This window comes from Thamnophis sirtalis, unplaced genomic scaffold (assembly GCF_051295495.1).
Source record: "Thamnophis sirtalis isolate CommonGarterSnake01/CBP01778 unplaced genomic scaffold, rThaSir2_p1.2 scaffold_4, whole genome shotgun sequence".
Classification (NCBI taxonomy): Eukaryota; Metazoa; Chordata; class Lepidosauria; order Squamata; family Natricidae; genus Thamnophis; species Thamnophis sirtalis.
Window position 1 is genome coordinate 127,610,947 of NW_028261384.1, and position 20,667 is coordinate 127,631,613.

The window sequence follows — 20,667 nt, forward strand, 5'->3', positions numbered from 1 at the left end:
GAAAAGCTTTCAAATGCTATATTTGTAAAAGTACAAATATCCTTTCTCTCTCATATGGCTGAAACAAAATATAGAATAATGAAAAATCTGGGAAATTTGAGAGAAGAAAATTCCTCCTATTACTTAGTCTAGAGTCATTTTTTGAAATTTGCAAGCTAAGAGGTAGAAAGAAAAAATAATGTGTGCTAACACCCTGAAAATTAGATAATCATCTGTTATCAAATGTAGAAGCAAATTGTTTCCAAACTGTGACCCTTGGTGAATCCTACACTCATGCAGGTGGTACTTCAGCAAAGATAAATGTTGACCCAACATTTGAAAGAGGGGAGGAAATGAAGGAAATTATGGTTGAGATGATTGCAGGGATCACCCAAAAAGATAAGCTGTTGATAATGAGTGATATTGATGACATCTATAGGTTCCATACCTCCTATACTAGGAGACAGAAATTGCCACATGAAGTGCATGTGAAGTTTAAAAAACGATCTCTGAGAGAAGAAATTTACCAGAAGCCACATGACCAGAATACCATATACGCAGGGGAGATGGTGACAGTAATAAAACAGATACCAAGAAGAGTGAGGGAAAGGAGGCAGAAATATTAGGACCTAACAACACAATTGAGGAAACTTCAGGTGATGTATAGGTGGCTTTTCCCAGAAGGGGTGTCCTTCCTCTGGCAAGGCCAGAGGTTTCGGATTGAATCATTGCAAGATGCACAAGATTTTATGGAAAGCCAGTTGAAGAGGGGAACTCAGAATAATGATGGAGAATTGGATAACAAGAGCCGAGGAGAGGAGCAAAAGAATAGTGCCCCGGGAGATGAGAAAGGGGGAAATGAGAGTCAAAACAGAGATGAGAGACTGCAGACGAGGCAGACAACAAAATTCGAAGCCTTACATAAATAAACATGGTGGATGAACTCCGCTTAATTTCTTTAAACATAAATGGTTTTAATTCACTAAGAAAGAGAAATAAAATACTGAATGCTTTATGGAAAAAGAATTGTGATCTGACATGCCTGCAAGAAGTACATATCGTGAACCACCAGCAAAATGTGCTGCATTACCTCCGGCTGGGTATAATGCACACAAGTTTAGCAGATGAAAAGAAAAGGGGCATTGTGCGGTATGTTAAAGATCCTATTGATTCTAAATTGGTGTATACTGATGGTGAGGGGAGACTTTTAATGGTTGAATTGAAATTTGATCAATATAGAATTTTGCTGGTGGCCATATAAGCGCCGAACAATAATCAGAGTACCTTTTTTAGAAAGTTGCATCAAAAAATTGCAGAGTTAGGCTATGACCACATATATGTGGTGGGTGATTATAACGCTGTGGCAGATAGGACAATGGACTATAACCCAGGAAATATCCAAAAGGGGAGGAAATTAAGAGAAAGGAGGAGGGCCCTCCCCAAACCTTTGAAGACATGAGGGAGGAATATGAATTAAAGGATGTATGGCATAAATTCCACCCACAAAAACAACAATTTACCTTCTTTTCACATAGACATCAATCCTGTTCTAGGATTGACATGGCTTGGATGACACCAGAAATTGGGGACCTGATTAAGGAAGTAGCAATCAAGGTTAATACCTGGGCTGATCATAAACCACTGTTATTGATGTGGAAAGGAGTAAGGCGGGGGAGGAAGAGAAGGTGGATGATGAATACAGAGATAGTGAAAGAACAAGGATTTCAACAAATGTTTAAAAGGGAAATGAGGTGTTTTTTTAAAGAAAATAGGAAGGGAGTAACCCCACAAATGCTTTGGAATACGGCCAAGGCCTTTATGAGGGGTCTAGCTATTAAATATACAATAGGCATACAGAGGAAAAAAATTAGAAGAGATGGCAAGATGGGTAGCCAAATTGGAGGTGGTAGAAAAAGCCTTGCTACAGGACCCATTAGATGATAAGAAAAAAGAAGAAATGGCTAGAATTAAGCACAGGATATCTCTTCTAGACCAGGAGGATGTTGCTCGGAAACTTAGGGGGATTAAGTAAAACATTTTTGAGCATGCTAACAAACCGGGCCGTTGGCTCTCATATAGACTTCGGAAAGAAAGAGAGAGCAGACGTATAGCACAATTGCAGAATAGTAAAGGGGAATTAGTAGAAACTAAGGGGGAGAAACAGGAAATTATTCAAGGTTTTTTTCAGCAACTATATAGTAGAGAGGAAATTTCTGAGGACCAAATTAAGGAATTCTTAGATAATGCAAATCTACCTAAGATTTCAAATGAAGTGAAAGGGGTACTAAACCAAAAGATAACAATAGATGAACTAGAAAAGGCAGTCAAAAAAATGAAAAGCAACAAACTCCTGGCATGGATGGTTTGCCAGTTGAAATTTATAAAACTTTTTTGGGAATCTTAGGACAAGAAATGATAGTAATAGTTAATGCTGTCTTGACAGATTCTATTACACCAAAATCGTGGGCTGAGGCCTATATAACCCTTTTGCTAAGGCTGGAGCTGACTGTACCCACATTAAAAACTATAGGCCCATTTCACTTTTGAATGTGGATTATAAAACCTTTGCAGCTATACTGGCAGATAGACTTAAATTCTTCCTTAGCAAATTTATACATCCTGATTAGAACGGCTTTCTGCTGTCGAGGCATTTGAAAGATAATAGAATTATTTTGGATGCCTTAGAATATTATGAAGCCCAGCTGGACAAACAAGTGGCCTTTATGTTTCTCGACGCACAGAAGGCATTCAATTGGGTAAATTGGAAGTTTATGTTGTCACAGTTAGAAAATATGAAGTTTGGAGTAAACTTCTTAAATGCGGTTCAGGCAATTTATGTACGACAAACCGCGACATTACTGGTAAATGGAGAAGAGGCGGGTGATATTGAGATTGGTACAGGCACAAGACAAGGATGCCCATTATCTCCCTTACTGTTTATCCTTACATTAGAACCCCTTCTTAGAATAGTGAGGAGTGATATACAAATTAAAGGGTTACGAGCTAAAGCTCAGGAATTTAAGGTCCAGGCTTTTGCTGACAACCTTGTTTTTATTTTAGAGATCCTATAGAGATCCTATGGCTTCTGGGATACAGCTTTTACGTAAAATAGAGGAGTTACGTATAAATAAAGAGAAGACAAAACTATTAATTATGAATATGACTTTGAACCAGAAAAGGGAAGTACAAAGCTTGTTAGGGATTAACATGGCCCATAAAGTACAATACTTGGGAATTTGGCTTATGGAGAGATGTTCCTCTATCAAGGTAGATAATTATATGAAATTATTACAACAGGTATCTAAGGATATGACTAATTGGAGTGGTAAACAACTATCTTTGATGGGCAGGATTGCGACAGTTAAAACACATGTACTGCTGAAATTTCTGTTTTTGTTTCAAACGGCACCGACTAAATTGGACAATTTTTTTTTAATCCTTGGAGACAATAGTGGCTCGATTTATATGGCAAGGCAAGAAACCATGAATTAAAGCCCAAATGTTGCAAAAACATAAAGAACTGGAAGGCTTCGGAGTTCCCAACTGGGAAGCGTATTATAGTGCAGCAATTATGACATGGGTGAAGGATTGGGTGATGTTGAGTAGAAGGCGCTTATTGGCTATAGAGGGACATGACCTCCCACAGGGATGGCACGCCTCCCTCTGGCAAGAAAGAGATACTCCCCATAGGTACTTCATGGGACATTATATTCAGAAGATTTTGATGGGGGTGTGGAAAAAGATGAGGAAAAAGTACTATCTTAGGGTTCCATGTTGGTTGGCACCGTTGGAGGCCTTAACGCATCCCAGTATATTTAATTGGACAAGAAACATAATATATAAAGACATTATAACAGAAAATGGCAACATGAAACAAAGATGGAATTAGAGCAGCAGGGCAGGAATCTGGAATGGTGGGAATATTTACAGATTAGAAATAGGTTTAAAAGTGATAAGGAACAGTTTGGGATCTACCCAAACCTTCAGGAGTTGGATAAGATTTTGTTTGGCGGAGATAAGTAAATGTTGTTGAAGATCTATCAATTTTTGACCTGTTAAGATGCTAAAGAAGAGATGGATAAAAGCCTTCTAATAGCATGGGAGAGAAATTTTTGCTATGAGATTGAAATGGGCAAATGGTGGGATCTATGGAGTAAGACTATTAAACTTACGATATCTACAGTGTTTAAAGAAAATATATACAAGATGGTTTATAGATGGCACTTTCCCCCAACGAGGTTAGCCAAAATGTTTCCTGAGTTATCCCCACTGTGTTGGAAATGTGGAAGAAGGGATGGCACATTCTACCATATTTGGTGGTCCTATATTGAAGCCATGAAATACTGGAGAAGGATTCAAAACTGGCTAAAAGAGGTTACCGGGGCAAGTATGGAATGGAAATCCGAGACTTTTTTTACTAAGCATAAAACCAGAAAACATGAGTAAATCTATATGGCATTTGAGCCTATGTATAATTGTGGCTGCAAGAATAACCTATGCACAATTTTGGAAATTTACTACCATACTATTGAAAGATGCCATAATTAAAAAGATTTATGAGTGTGCAGAAATGGACAGAATGCAGGGTTGGCTGAGGGGCAAAGGAGAAACGGAACATTGTCTTAGCTGGAACCCATGGTATATGTGGGCAACAAAGAGAACAGTAGGGACTTAAAACTGGGGAAGTTAAATAGCAGTTGTTAACAATGGGAACTAAAAGTGAACGTGGGTATTGTAATAGATCCCTGAATTTTGTAACAAGAAGATGCTGGTTAGAGACTAAACAATGAGGAAGAAAAAAATGTTGTGAATGACTGTCACCGGGGGGGGGGGGAGGGTTTGTATATTTAAAGCTGTATTTGTATGTCTTATTAAAATGTATAACCAATAAAGACTATTTTTAAAAAAAGAAAAAAGAGAATCATGAAATGGTGAAATAATAATAATTAATTGTATTATTTAGTAATAAGAATCAGCATGGATAGATTAAAAGGTGTCAATACAGTAATTTCTCTGAGGTAGATGAGTGTTTAGAAACATGAAACATAAATAAATAAATATCAAATATAAACAGCAGCTTACTAGAAGACACAAACCAACTAATGTAGAGCACACTTACATTATGACCAGGGATGCAAAATTAGCAACGAAGAAAAAGTCAAACAGTGCATCACCAAAATGGAAGATCATGCTGGAAAATAAGATCAGATCAGATGCAAGCAAGTCACAACAGATGAAACAAAAGAAACTGGAGAAAAGGAAGACCAAAGAATATCTAGTGAAGAAAGAGGATCTAGAAACAATGAAGATTGAGGAAGTGTTGGACATAATAAAGCGGCAAATAACAATTATAGCCAAAAGTTTCAGCAGATATGAAGCTCAAATTGCAACAATAGGCAGAATCAAAGGGGAGCGGTTCCAAAGTCGCGATGAGACGATGTGTGATCTCAATGCTCTGAGGTCGCAGTTGACAGTTTTGCCACTGGGGGGGTCCAAACGGATCCAAACTGTCCCAAAGAGACAGTGAACAGGAATAATACATCTTGCTGATCTCGGGGATATCGCAAAATCCTCAAAAGAAGCAAGATAATTTCTTCAAGCCGGTGACAAAATTCCAGCCATGGCTGATGAGGTCAGGGTGGCCCCAAAACAAAAGGAATGGAAAGTGAAAGTGTTTCCAGCTGGTGAGAAATCTTTATTGTTTTAAAAGAGAGATTTCCTGTAAAAACTTAAAAATTGATTTAAATTGAAGAATAGAAGAATCAAGTGGCAAAATTAAACCCTTAATGCTTTTGGACAGTGGTCCTATGGGATTGGGCAGCATATAAAATTATTTATTAAAATTTATTAAATTTATTTATTATCTCACTTTTTTAAATACTATCTTTATGGATGGAATATTTACAAGCCTTTTAAAATGGATGGATAAATTTTTCTTTTTCTACTTTTTCTCTGTGACTCTTTGTGATTTAAAGATCAAAGTTCTCCTCTTTCATTGGTGTGGGTATTTTTTAAATTCATTTAAAGATTGGACCTCTTTTTCTAATTTGAAATATAAAATAGACATTAAAAATAACATTTTAAGAGTGATATGGTGCCCGAATGAGGGGAGGGTTTGTTAATTGGAGGTTTGTTTATTCAAGCGGTACTTTCTCCTCTCTTCACAGTTTGCTTTGATGGCTCGTTACAGAGTGATAAGGGTAAGCCAGATGTCCCTTTGAAGTATGTTTTCAACCAGAGAAGAGGGGAAAAGACGGCTTTTGAGAATCCATGTTTTAACATTAACAACCTTCCAAGCAAGGGCAGATGCACTTCTTAAGATGGCACAATGTCAAGAAAATATACAGATTGTAAACGACCAGACAATATTTTCAGAATTACTAAAATTATCAAATACATATGAGAGAATAGAACCAAAATTGGAATACTTGGAGCAGCTAACAGCAAAATATGATAAAAAAAATTTAAGATGTTTATCAAATGCAAAATGAGGGAATTGAAATACAAAAAACTGAAATGGAAAATGAATATAAAGAAATTAAACCTGCTGGTTTGGCAACTGGTTTGTTTTTGAAAATGTAAAGAATGGAATATTGAAAGAGGAAACAAATGGAAAGGAAATTTATCTCAAAGGGCAAGACAGAAGAAAAAAATAAAGAATTTATGGACTATGAAACCGTATCAGCAAAAATATTGATAACACTGCTGACAATCAAAGATAAGTGGAATAAAGAAACAGAAAGAGGGCATCAAAATTATATGAGAGATCTTACAAGCAAGGAGTTGCTAAGAGAAGTCCATACAAAGCTGATTAAGAAGATGTTTAGAAGATTAATACCACAAATGGCAGAAGACATGAGACTGTTTTATCAATGGAAAGATACAGGTTGATAGATGGAAGAGTATAATTTAAAACTAGTTAAACTTAGTGAAATTTAGTGATAATAGGTATAGTTAAATAAAAAAATTGATAATGATAATAATGTACACAACGTATAGTGTTATGATAAGCCATAATTGGATATGAATATTGAATGATACCCATGAAGGGAAGATCAGAAAACCATTTGGATTATATATAAAGGTCAATTAAAAAAAAGAACTAAATTAGATAGAGTCAATTTTTGACTATTAGGGGGGAAATGTTTTGATATAGGATATACCTAGTCAAATAAAGAAGGGATAATGATAAATAATGTATATATAGGTATGGGTACATCATAAGGAAACTGGATGTAAATTGCAAACAGTATTTTGAAAAGGAGGATTGGAAAATTTTGTTACTAAATATTATGGATGTTCAGTTAGAATAGGATATAAGGACTCAGTAGTATTGGAGGATTTTAGAAATAGTAAATGAAATGCCAGTATGTGGTTATGAATTAAATTTTGGTATATTTTAAGATGAAGGACGTCTAAACAATGATAGTCAAATGAAACTGGAAGTATGATGATGGAAAAATATATAAACATTGGAGTTAAAATACTTGCGTTAATATGAACTACACTTGATGACGGTGGAAGAGATGCACGAAAGCATTTTGTAACCAACTGAAATACTTTCTACAGTATGTAAAGAAAGAAGATTTTATTCGTTACGTTTGTTTTGAAAATAAAAAATAAAAAATTATTTTTTAAAAAAAAAAGGCAGAATCAAAGATCTGAAAGACAAAAAAAAAAAGAAAACCGTTTGCCTGCAAGCAAAGAACTAGAATTCAAAAAGACACATAACAACTCAGACTTAACAACTGTCAATAAGAAAGACAAAAAAGTTTGCATGGTGGATGTGGCAGTGCCTGGAGACAGCAGAATATAAGAGAAAGAAGTGAAGAAGACAACAAAATACAAAGACCTGCTGTTGGGGGTCTTTGTTGGGGGGGGGGAAACGAACTAAGATAGTACCAATACAAAGAGGTACTATGGGTATAATCCCAAAACAACTGGAGCACCACTTTAATACCATCAGCATTGATAAAATCCCCATCAGTCAATTGCAAAAGGCAATTTTACCCAGAACAGCTTATATCATGTGATCAAATTCAGGCTGTTTGGACTGGTTCAGGCGAAGCAGTAGCGGAAATTTTGATAGTTAGGAGAACCAGCAAATACCAGCTCTGGTTTCACCTGCCTTCCCACCCCTGTCGTTTCCTGTCCTATATTCCCTTGTTTTTTTTAGCTCAGCTAAATTGTGGATTGCCATGCCTCAGCTGAAGTAAAAAACAGCTCAGCTGATCAGCACTGATACCAAGGGTGGTCTTTGAGTGATACACATGTGCGTAAAGCACATGTTAAGCATGTGCACATGTGAAGCTTGAATGCGTGCACAAAACACACTGTCATAGAACCAGTAGGAAAAGATTTGGAATCCCATCACTGCCTATGATGATACATTGCATGTCATCAAACACCCACATATGCCTATCCAAGTACTTGGGAAGTCTTGGAGTAGGACTGTGGACCACTCAGTTCTAAAGGATCATGGGCCAGTCCCAAAAATCCAACTACAAAACTTCACAGGATTTTTCTTCTAATGATGAAATAAATGAAAATTAACATCTAAACTTTCCAGGTTCCTTTCATAAAACTAAAGGTGTAAATATGATTAATAAATGACTGCTACTGGAAATGTTAAACCATAGCTAATTAAACTCTCTAAGTATTCTTTGCTTTAATAAAGCAATATTTTTATATTTAGTTTTTCTGGAGTATTAGAGAGGAGAGAGAGAGAGACACACAGAGAGAGACAGAGACATGGCTTAGGCAATATTAAAATTGTTGCTATACAATATATCCATGATGGTGAACCTATGGCACGCATGCCACAGGTGGCACATGGAGTCTCCTCTGCAGGCATGCAAGCTGTTGCACCAGCACAGTTCCACAGCACATGCACATGTACCTCCCACCAGCCACCTAATTTTCTTGTCTCTGCCATTCATGCGCAGAGGACGGGGCACATTTGGGAGATGCACTTGAGTGCACAGTGAAGAGGAGGGGGGCACCTCTCCATACCCTGTTTTTGCCTGCCATGCCCAAAATGGGGTGCGGGGGATCATGTGCACATGCGTGGGGTTGGGGAGAGGGCAGGGGTCATACAAGCATGTGTAGGGGGGCAGGGCACATGGGGGATGTCACACTTGCATTGCATTATGAGTGTAGGGACGCCCACATGCACTGTTGTGTACACACACACGCTTTCGGCAAAAAAAAATGGTTAGACATCACTGCAATAGATTATCTACAAAGCAAATGTTCGAGATAAGAAGTAGACATTTCTTCAGAATGAAGTGATGACAATATATGCACTTTCTAATGAGGTATCAAACTGAAAGTTGTGACTCATTGTAATAAAATTGAACCAAACCATTTTGAAATAAGATGAATCTCACCCGATTAAACCGGTTGGGCCAAATGATCTTCTCTTCAGAAACAGTCAATGGTTTGTCAGAGAGTGTTCCTGGATCTATCCTTCCAACTTTGACTCTAAGAAATGACTGATTTGGAAATGTGATCCAATTTATAATATCAAATCCTGCAACTATTTCCCCATTATTATCAAAGGAAAACTCTCCAGTGTTGCTATTAAATGATACACTCCGCAGAAAATGGTGGAGCTTTAGAAATGGGATAAAAAAGGTACAAAGATAAGAATGTACTTCGTTAAATCAGCATCCATAGTGTAATAAATTGCCCCTCAAAAAGTTGAGCCAGCTATTATAATGTAAACAAAGCAATTCAACTAATAAAACACTTTACACACTGCTGGTAAAGTATTTAGAAATAATTATTCCAAAAGAATAGAATAGAATAGAATAGAATAGAATAGAACAACAGAGTTGGGAGGGACCTTAAAGGTCTTCCAGTCCAACCCCCTGCTTAGGCTGGAAACCCTATACCACTTCAGACAAATGGATATTCAATATCTTCTTAAACACATCCAGTATTGGAGAATTCACAACTTCTGAAGGCAAATTGTTCCATTGATTAATTGTTCTAACTATTAGGAAATTTCTCCTTAGTTTTAAGTTGTTTCTCTCCTTGATTAGTTTCCACCCATTGCTTCTGGTCCTACCCTCAGGTCCTTTGGAGAATAGATTGACTCCCTCTTTTTTGTGGCAGTCCCTGAGACATTGGAAGAGTGCTATCATGCCACCCCTAGTCCTTTTTTTCATTAAAGTAACCATACCCAGATCCTGCAACTGTTCTTCATATGTTTTAGCCACCAGTCCCCTAATCATCTTTGTTGCTCTTCTCTGGACACTTTCTAGAGTCTCAACATCTTTTTTTTACATCATGGCAACCAAAATGGGATGCAGTATTCCAAGTGGGGCCTTACCAAGGGATTATAAAGTGGTATCAACACTTCACGTGATCTTGATTCTATACCTCTGTTTTGTTAGATAATGCTCAATGTTGAAGTTTGTCAAGTTCCTTCTGTATCTTAAGCCTATCTTCTACAGTGTTGGCTATTCTTGCCAGTTTGGTACTATCTGCAAATTTGATAAGTTCCCCATTTATCCCCTCATCCAAATCATTGATGAAGATTTTGAAGTATAGTGAGCCAAAAATAGAACCTTGGGGTACTTCACTGCATATTTCGCTCCATATAGATGCAGTTCCTTTGAGGAATACATATTGACTGCAGTTGGTCAGCCAGTTACGAATCCATCTGGTGGTGATGCTGTCCAACCCACATTTTTCTACTTTATCTAATAGTAGGTTATGGTCTACTTTATCAAATGCCTTACTGATGTCCATATAAATAAATTATATTGACAGCATTCCTCTGGTCCACTAATTTTGTCACTTTTTCAAAAAATGCAATAAGATTAGTCTGGCTTGATCTGTTTTTGACAAATATGATTCTATTGAAAGCTGCCATATATTACTTCCAAGACCTATATTCTAGATAACTATATATTTTATTGCTAATGAATATCCTACTATACAGAAAAGCCAAAAAGATAAATCATGTTCTCTATATCATAGAAATTGCCAAGTTTGTATTTGCTAAGATAAAATTGCATTTTATTTATTTTTCAGTGCAAAATAAGGATGTAATTTTAATTATTTTTGATCATTCACCATAAGTGGATAATTTGATGAAGATCCCAACAAATAGAACAACCATATTTATAGTTATAAGGTCCATTTCAGTTCCAACACATCAGTGGTGAAATCCTCTGAAGTCTGCTACTGGTTTGGAGAGTCTGCTACCATGTGAATGCTTTGCATGAGCCTGCATGCTTTGTGTGGCTGTGTGCCCGAGGTTCACCCATGCAGCACTAAAAAAGGAACATTTTGAAGCCTTCTGAATCTGCAAAGGTACCGTATTTTTCAGAGTATAGGACAGACCAGAGTATAAGATGCACCAAGATTTTCAAAAGGCAAATTTAAAAAAAAAGTTTTTGCACTCTGCAGACATTCCCATAACGGCCCGTTGTCCCCCACAAAAATGTGTCCTTTTTGTCAAAAAAGAGCATGCATAGCCTTTAGGAGGCTTATAGAGTGATCCTGGGGGCTGTGGGGGGCTAAAATGAGTATACAAATTGCCCATTTTTTCATCATTTTTGCCCTCCCAGGCTCCAGGAGCACCCTGGAAGCTTCCTAAAGGCTATGCACAGCCATTTTTGCAAAGAGGATGGGGTTTCAGGAGGCCAAAAATTCAGTGTATAAGATGCACCCAGATTTTCACCCTCTTTTATGAGGGAATAGTGGGGTGGAATCCACTGTCCCATGCAATTTAGATCAGCTAGAAAGCAGGAAATCTGATGATTCTAGCTAATATAAATTGGGCGTCACAGCTGATCATCACCCAGATGACCGTTGGAAATGCCGGTTTGCATGAACCAGTAACATTTTTCACTCCTGGTTTGTGTGAACCGGTAGCATTTCACCGCTGAGCTAGATCAATCACAAATATTGGAATTTAATAAAAGCTGAAAATATATCTTACGGGATTAAAGGATGAAGTAAAAGGCTGCTAGACAACTTTGCAACTGAATCAATCTACTGTATCTGCTTAGGTGTTCTGAGTAGTCTGCTCACCTTCCATGAATCTTGACTGAGAAATTCCTGCCTCTTCATAACCCTTTGTTGGCCTTGGAAAGAGTACAGACTATGCAAAGCATGTGCGATTGCATAGACAGCAGTGTAGACACTGTAGCTGTGGACAGTCATGCTGGTTTCAAACACAGTCATGGGGAGATTTTCCAGTTTCTCCTCCCCAGTACAGAGAGTCTCACCCTCTTCCTCCATAGAAGTCATTGGGAACATACAATTAAACGTCTGTTGCCAGAATTCTTTTAAAAAGCTGTCTTCTTTATCCAAATTTGGGTTTCTCATCTGAACAAAATTTTGGAACCCTGGTATCTCCACTGATTGTACTGACAGGGACAGAGCTCCACGCATGAAATTAATGTCCCAACTCTTTTGAAAGAGAACCGATGAGAAGTCAACATCTGCCGTCATCACCCAGACTTTGGTACCATAATCTACATTACTAAATTCCAACAGGTTGAGTAAAAACCTTAAATTTAATATACTCTGAAATTCCCCATGAAGCAACACAATGTTAGTTGTGCTGTTGAAAACTGTGTTTAATATGGCATGGGATCTATGAACAGTTTTTTCATCCTCGCTGAGAAAGCCAGATGGTATGTCTTCTATAAATTCAAAGCAGATACCTCTCTTGGAAAACATGGGAAGGATATTCCTCCATAAAATATCTGCTATGTTGCCAATGTCAAGGAAAAATAGCCCGATCCAGGTCCATCCAAAATGCAGAAGTATTTGGAGAAATCCTTTGTACTGACTAATTGCATTTGGGAACATCCAGTAAAAGAAATTCGATGAAGTTTCGGTCTTGATTTTTAGAGTAGAGCTATATGCAACCTGAATGAAACACGGAAACAAGAAAGGTTTAAGCAGTTGGGTCCATTGGGACCTGGGACTTTTAAAAATTAATATTGCTTATTTTAATTAATATTGTTTGTGAATATAATATAATAGAATAAAATATTGAATTGAATAGAAAATAAAATGGAAAATAGAAAATAGAATAGAATGGGAGTAGAGTATAATAGAAGTAGAGTGGAGTGGAGTGGAGTAGAGTGGAGTGGAATAGAATAGAATAGAATAGAATAGAATAGAATAGAATAGAATAGAATAGAATAGAATAGAATAGAATTCTTTATTGGCCAAGTGTGATTGGACAGACAAGAAATATGTCTTAAGTGCATAGCCTCTCAGTGTACATAAAAGATACGTATAAGGGATAAATAATAATCCTTAAGATCTTTGAATGATATTCATTCAACCATTGTATTTTATGTCTGCTAAATATATAACAAAAGTAATAAAATATTAGAGAGGTAAGATACCTAATGAAATATCCAACCACACTTGGCTAATAAAGAATTATATTGTATTCTGTTAAAAACTAGGCATCTGTTTTCAGCAAAATACCCTCACTTGTACAAACTTGTAAGGTGTCACGATGGTAGCCATATCAAGAAAAGCAACAGAACTTGGTCCCCCAATGATGGCTATTAGATTATTTTGGAGATGACAATTATAATTTGGGATGAATGCATCTGAAGCAAAGAGGAGCTCCATCGAAGCTTTGTAAGTATACTTTGGAATAAAATAGTCATTGTAGATGTTGAAGCCTAAGGTGCTGTTAGGTAAGATGAGAGGACTTTGATTAATCTCTCTCACAGCAAAAACCAAAGCCAGAATGTGTTGATAGCTCTGAGTCAGTAATCTGCAAAATAAATAATATAGAAAATGATTGTATTGCCATTGGCATTGCGGAACCTTCAAGGAGGAAGAGATTCTTCTGCAATATGCTGCTAAGGTACAAAACACACACACACACACACGCACACACACACAAACACATATACACAAACACACACACAGCAATAGTAAAAGATTGAAACATAGCTTTATAAAAGGAAATAGAACGCTTGCTCCCATTTTTAAAGTACATAACTGCTTACAAATTCAAAATCAAGTCCTCCAATGGCTGCCTTCTGAACTGCAATATGTTTATAGAAGTGAAAGACTGCGAGAAAATACAACCAAGGATCTGATCTCCTGGCTGATAATATTTAAGAAGATTAGGAATAGGCTGGGTCTTGGAGCATTTCAACACTGAAACTCTGCAGACACTCTTAGGAAGGGGCACTAATACCAATAATCGAAATATTATGATCATGAATGAAAATCTCCCCATAAAAGAACATTTCTCCATCCAGCCCAATAACGCAGAGACAGACTTTTCTTAGATTCTAAGTCATATCTTATTAGCCTAGTAAAACAAGCCTTTCTATGTAAACATCTGTATTTCTGAACTGGGATATTTAACCTCTTTTTTCTTGGGTCTCTAACATCATCAACAACTACCTGAATTCTCAAAAGAGAAAGTGGAAAATTTCCCAAAGAAGCTGCAGTCCAAGTCACTGGTCATAATTATAGGGTAAGCTTCTGAGCGATTCCCATGCAATTTCTCCCATTGATTCTCTCAACAATCTCACTACCAGAGATCATTAAGAGGGGGGGGGGAAGTGTGCATAATTAGAGGACAGAGGCGTTGAGAAGTAGAACAGAAGTTATACATAAAAGAAATCCAAAATCTAGTTGTGTCTCTCTATGGTTTTTCATGTCCAATTTTCTACATTCGTCAACTTTCACCCAGGAATTTGGAAGTAGAGGAACTGAAACTTGGCCTAATTATAGAAATCCTTAAAAAAAAAACTTTTAGGATCTCTACCCAAGGCTATCTAGAGTCAGAAAAAAAATCCCTGTCTGAATCCTACACATTTCTCCCAAGTGAAGGGAAAAGTTGCTATAGTTAAACAATTCTTTATTTTCTTTCCTCTTTTCTTTTTTCCCTTTCCTTTTCTTTCTTTCTTTCTTTCTTTCTTTCTTTCTTTCTTTCTTTCTTTCTTTCTTTCTCTTTCTCTTTCCTTCCTTCCTTCCTTCCTTCTTTCCTTCCTTCCTTCTTCTTCCTCCTCCTCCTCTTCTCTTTAAAATGAGAGCACAACAATGGTTGGATTCAAAAAATGTTGGCCATGGCTTGGTGGGTGTGACGTGATTTCATGAGTGTGGCTTTGTGGGCGTGGCAGGGGAAGGATGCTGCAAAATCCTAATTCCCTCCCCACTCCTGGGGGAAGGTTATTGCAAAATCCCCATTCCCTCTCCACCCCACTTTCTAGTATCCATTCTCCAGTTCAAGGCAACAAAAGAAGATCAGCTGGGAGAAAGCAGGGGCAGGGCCATCCTATTTGCCGGTTCTCCAAACTACTCAAAATTCCTACTACCGGTTCTACAGGACCTGTCAAAACTGGCTGAATACCACCTCTAGAGCACAAATATGAAATTAACATTTTAATTTCCTTGAAGAAGGACAGAAGAAAAAAAATGGATCTGCTGTCATGATCCAGAGCAGAGGTGTCAAACTCAAGGCCCATGGGCCGGATTTGGTGTCAAACTCAAGGCCCTGGGCCAGTTCTTTGATCTGGCCCAGGGGCCGGCCTGGAAACATCAAAGGACCAGCCCACTGTACCTCTACCAGCAGAAATGGGGCACGGAGAAATGGGAATGAGGAAAGACAAAGAAAAAGAAGGAAAGATTGGAAGAGAGCAATGAAGGAAAAATAAGGAGGGAGGGGAAGGATGAGGAAAGGAGAAGGAAGAAGGAAGGAAAAAGAAGAAAAGTGAGGAAGGAGATTATGAGATTGAGGGAGGGTCTCAGGGAAGCCCTACTTTAGCACTTGGACACCACAGGGGCCCCCAACACAAGTGATGTTGAGCTGGCCATGGCCACACCCACCCATGCCCATCCTGGCCTCCTGAGGTGAAACAGAACCCTGATGCAGCCCTCTATGAAATGGACTTTGACATCCCTAATCCAAAGGTTTGTGACACCCTCAAATTCTGAAAGGTTAAACAAACCCCCTAAATGTAAAAGAACTAAACTGTAATGAGGCAAGGAAAAAGAGCAGAGACAGCCTGAGCTTCATAACCTTCCAGAGGCTTATCCTTTTGGAATGCATACGTTCCAGTGGTCTTACTGATCATGCTCTACTGGATCCCAAAACTCTCATTTCAGGTCTTTACTTTCCCCCCTCCAACATTTTCTTTAACATTCAAGGAAAGCAGGTGGTGAAGCATGGTCATATGCCAGAGTTTAGAGTAAATTGACTGAATTGCAGCTTCTCTCCTCCTCTTCCCAACCTCATTATATAATATAATTCATTAAAATAAAATGTATTAATGAAAATAGAAAAAAGCAAAATTATTCCTCTGCCACAGGGGTGGGTTCCAGCAGCCAGTACTGCTGGTTTGCTTGTGTGCGCAACATGTGTGCATGCCCAGTGCTATTGTGCATATGTGGGCATCTCATGAATGCATGCACGTGTGTGTATCACACACATATGTATGGCAGAGGGCGCATAGAATTATGGGTCTGTGAACGCGCGTGCATGACCCTCCCGCGCTCCGCCCGCTTTTGGTACCTGAGGGCACTGTGGACCCGTTTTTCACTCTACCCAGGCTGCGTAGAGTAGATTGACCCCGTCTTCCTTGTGGCGCCCCATTAGATACCAGAACACTGCTATCATGTTTCATTACACTAGACATACCCCATTTCTGTAACCGTTCTTTATATGTTTTAGCCTCCAGTCTCCCTATCATCTTTCTTGCTCTTCTCTGCACTCTTTCTAGAGTCTCCACATCTTTTTTACATTGTTGCAAACTGGATGCAGTATTCCAAGTATGGTCTTACCAAGGCATTATAAAGTTTTATTAACACTTCACACAATCTTGATTCTATCCCTCTGTTAATGCAGCCCAAAACTGTGTTGGCTTTTTTGGCAGCTGCTGTACACAGCTGGCTCATATTTACATGGTTGTCCACTAGGATAAGGTGACCAGATTTACAGATTGGTAAAGAGGGACACCATTGACCGGGGGGGGGGGCTTGATTAAAAATTTTATGTTTTGTCAAAAGGTCACCCCAGGACACTGAAACCAGCATAAATACGAATCTGTTGCCAAACAAAATTTTGATCACGTGACCATGAGGATGCTGCAACGGTCACTAAGTGTGAAAAATGGTCGCAACGGTCGCTAAGTGTGAAAAATGGTCATCAGTCACTTTTTTCAATGCCATTTTAACTTTGGTCACTAAATGTTTTCCCCCTCCCTGAGACACCTCACTTCTTCCTTTATTCCTCTTGCTTATTTACCTTCACCTTATCCGTCTTCTGCTCTTTCCCTCTCTTCCTTCCTTTCTCCTTCCATCCTCTCTTCTTTCCTCACTCACTTCCTTCCTCCTTTTCCCTTCCTTCCTCCTTCCATTCTTTCAGCTTCATTTCTTTTGTCTATCTACCTTCTCTGTCTTTCTGCTCTTTCCATTTCTCTCTTCCTCTTCGCTTCTGTTCCTTCCTCCTTCCCTTCTTTCCTATTTCTTCCTTCTTCCTTCCTTCTGCCTATCTACCTTCACCTTCTCTGTCTTTCTGCTCTTTCCCTGTCTTCCCCTTTCCTCCCTCCCTCCCTTCTTTCCTTTCTAGTTCCATCTTTTCTTCTTTCCTCTCTCCCTCCCTTTTTCTTTTTTCCTTCCTTCCTCTTTCCTCTTGCCTATCAACTTCATCCTCTTTGTCTTTCTGCTCTTTCCCTCTCTTCCCCTTTTCTTCCTACCTCCTTCCCTCTTTTCTCCCTTCCTTCTTCTTTTTCTTATTTTCTTCTTCCATCTTCCTCCTTCTCCTCCCATTCTTTCTCCTTCCATCCATCTTTTCTCTTTCCATCTTCTCCCCCCCTCCCTTCTTCTTTTCCTTCCCCCCTCCATCCTTCCTTCCTCTCCTTCCCTTTCTCGCACACAGGAAGGGGAGGGGAGGCTTTCTAGTTGCTTTCACAGCATAATTTCTTTATCTAACTTTTAAAAAACAGTGTGCAAATCAAACTTGAGATTTTCGTAACCTGCGAAGCACCAAGTTATTATCTTCTGTTGTTGTTACAAATTCGCAGCTACTCCATTCTTTCCGATAGGGAACTGCATTTCCCAAGATGCCTCAGGTCCTCAAAGCGCTGAACGCAGTTTTGCAATTGACTCCAGCGAGGCCCGGTAGCCGCCGGCTGGGGTGGCTGTCAAGACGCTGACAGCGGAGCAGACGCGCCGTTTGTTACTGCTTCCAGCAATCGAGACGGACGAGGGAAGCGGCGGTGGCGGACGTCAGCAACGACTGTAACGACCGCTCGGGCGAGGTGTGGAGGAAGAACGGAAGGTCCCTCCCGCCCACGACGACGGCTCCAGCCATGGACGAGCAGGCTGGCCCCGGTGTCTTCTTCAACAACAACAACAATGCGCTGCTCTTGCCGCCACCTCTGGGTGGGAAGCAACCACGCCTTGCACACTTGCTTCCCACCACAGCACAGGGGCCGCACAGGCGTGGTTGCTTCCCATCCGGAGGTGGTGGCAAGAGCAGTGCGTTGTTGTTGTTGGGGCCAGCCTGCTCATCCATAGCTGGAGCCGTCATCATGGGTGGGAGGGACCTTCCGTTCTTCCTCCGCACCTCGCCCGAGCAGTCGTTACAGTCGCTGCCGACGTCCGCCACCGCCGCTTCTAATTAATATAATTATTTCTCCCTCTCTTTTTCACTCTCTCCCCAGCGCACAAACGCAAATGCATAGGGCAGCCCACCTCACACACAGGTAACTCCAGGCGGCTTACAACATTATGATTCACGTCTCCCCATAGGAGAGGAGATGGGGAAGCCGGGGGCCCGGAGATCACCCGGGGGATGCCAAGGATGCCTTAACCAATTGGAAGCCGGCGTACCTCGTCATAATGGGGGATGGATTTCTTGCCAGGAAACGCGAGGGTTGGACAATGGCGGAGGCTCGGTTTGTTTGTTTTTCCGGGAATAAAAGTGAGCATAAGACTTCTAAATCCCCAGCAAGAAAAGAAATGCAACTGTAGTGGTCTCTCCCCCATTCCTCTAAAGAACAAATGTTATCCTGCCGCAGAAGCGAAGAAATCTCAGATTTCGCCCTTCTGCAACAGCCTCCCTTGGGATCCCGCTCCTCCGCTACAGATGCATTGCATCCCAACAGCGGAACTTCACAGCCCCAAACCCAGTTTCGGGGTGACCCGTCGAGAGACTAACTGCTTCTTCTCCCCACCCCGAAGACTGTATTTCCCCGCCACTCCCTCCCCCCGCCCCGCAAAGCTCTCTACAGCCCTTCCAAGCCTACCCAGCACCAAGTCCTCCTCTCCAGCAAATCCTACACGCGCCCGATGCTCCTCAGTCCACACGTCCCTTGCCGGCTCCGGGAGAGCTTTTTGGAAACGCGCAGCTACTGCTTCTCTTTCAAACTACATGGCTCCCAAGTCGGGGCATCTTTCCCTCCCCTCGCAGCTCAGGGGCTCCCTTGAAGGGCTCCTGCTGCTACTGCAGCGGCGGCTTCCCCAGCTAGCGCTCCGTTTTCAGAGATTTTCCAAAACGCTCGCCCTCCTCCCACCCAGCCGTCTCCCTTTAAGCCCCCCCCCAAGTAACCCCTTCCTCAGGCTCTCTGCCAGCGCTCCTCAACTTCATCCCCAGCACTGCCCACTCCTCCAGCCCCTAAAAGCGGTGGGGCTGGGGACTGATCCTGAGCTAACCTACGCCACGAAGGCCACCCCTCCCCGGTACCTTTGGTGCATCCTCCCGTCGCTCCCTCCCCCCACCCCGCAAAACTCTCTACAGCCCTTCCAAGCCTACCCAGCACCAAGTCCTCCTCTCCAGCAAATCCTACACGCGCCCGACGCTCCTCAGTCCACACGTCCCTTGCCAGCTCCAGGAGAGCTTTTTGGAAACACGCAGCTGCTGCTTCTCTTTCAAACTACACGGCTCCCAAGTTGGGGCATCTCTCCCTCCCCTCACAGCTCAGGGGCTCCCTTGAAGGGCTCCTGCTGCTGCTGCTGCTGCAGCTCCCCCAGCTAGCGCTCCATTTTCAGAGATTTTCCAAAGCGCTCGCCCTCTTCCCACCCGGCCGTCTCCTTTTAAGCCCCTCCCCAAGTAACCCCTTCCTCAGGCTCTCTGCCAGCACTCTTCAATTTCATCACCACCACTGCCCGCTCCTCCAGCCCCTAAAAGCGGTGGGGCTGGGGACCAATCCTGAGCTAACCTATACCACAAAGGCCGCCCCTTCCCGGTACCTTTGGTGCATCCTCCCACGACGCAGCCCGACTTGGGGCCTGCTATTGTTGGGTGGTGTGGAGGCGGAGGCCGCAGAAGGAAACTCACGGCTCAGAGCTCTGCCTTATCCATCTCCCCACCTCAGCGCGGCCCGTCTCGGTCCAGACCCTCCATGGCTCCACCCCTCACTCATCCTTTTTGCAGCCGAGGGAAGGAAAGGGGGGAAGGCTTCTGGCAGCTCCCACGTGGCGATCCCACTGCCATCCACCCGCCCCAGACTCACTCCCTCCCTCTTGCAGCCCGTCCCATGCGAATTCCCCCCCCGCATCTTCTCCCAGGTTTCTCTCTCAGGGTAGGGAGGCCGTGGGCTGGCAGTAGCCACCGCTGTCTGGCTTCCCCCCCCCCGCCCCACCTCACCTCGCCTCCTCCACTAGCCTTTGTCCCTCCACAGTAGGGTGGCTGGGGGGAGGAGATAGCCCGCCCACCCAACTCCGCAAAGGGGGAGA

General features: G+C 41.1%; 1 protein-coding gene across 1 annotated transcript; it reads right to left on the reverse strand.

Annotated features, from left to right (window-relative positions):
• Window positions 1–11,841: 11,841 nt before the first annotated feature.
• On the reverse strand, window positions 11,842–18,830 carry LOC148046474 (vomeronasal type-2 receptor 26-like). Its single transcript, XM_087714767.1, has 4 exons — window positions 18,823–18,830; window positions 13,453–13,744; window positions 12,028–12,873; window positions 11,842–11,883 (listed from the first exon to the last, which is right to left on the reverse strand). The coding sequence occupies exons 1-4, from the start codon at window positions 18,828–18,830 to the stop codon at window positions 11,842–11,844; spliced, it is 1,188 nt and encodes a 395-aa protein (XP_087570893.1).
• Between the last annotated feature and the right edge of the window lie 1,837 nt (window positions 18,831–20,667).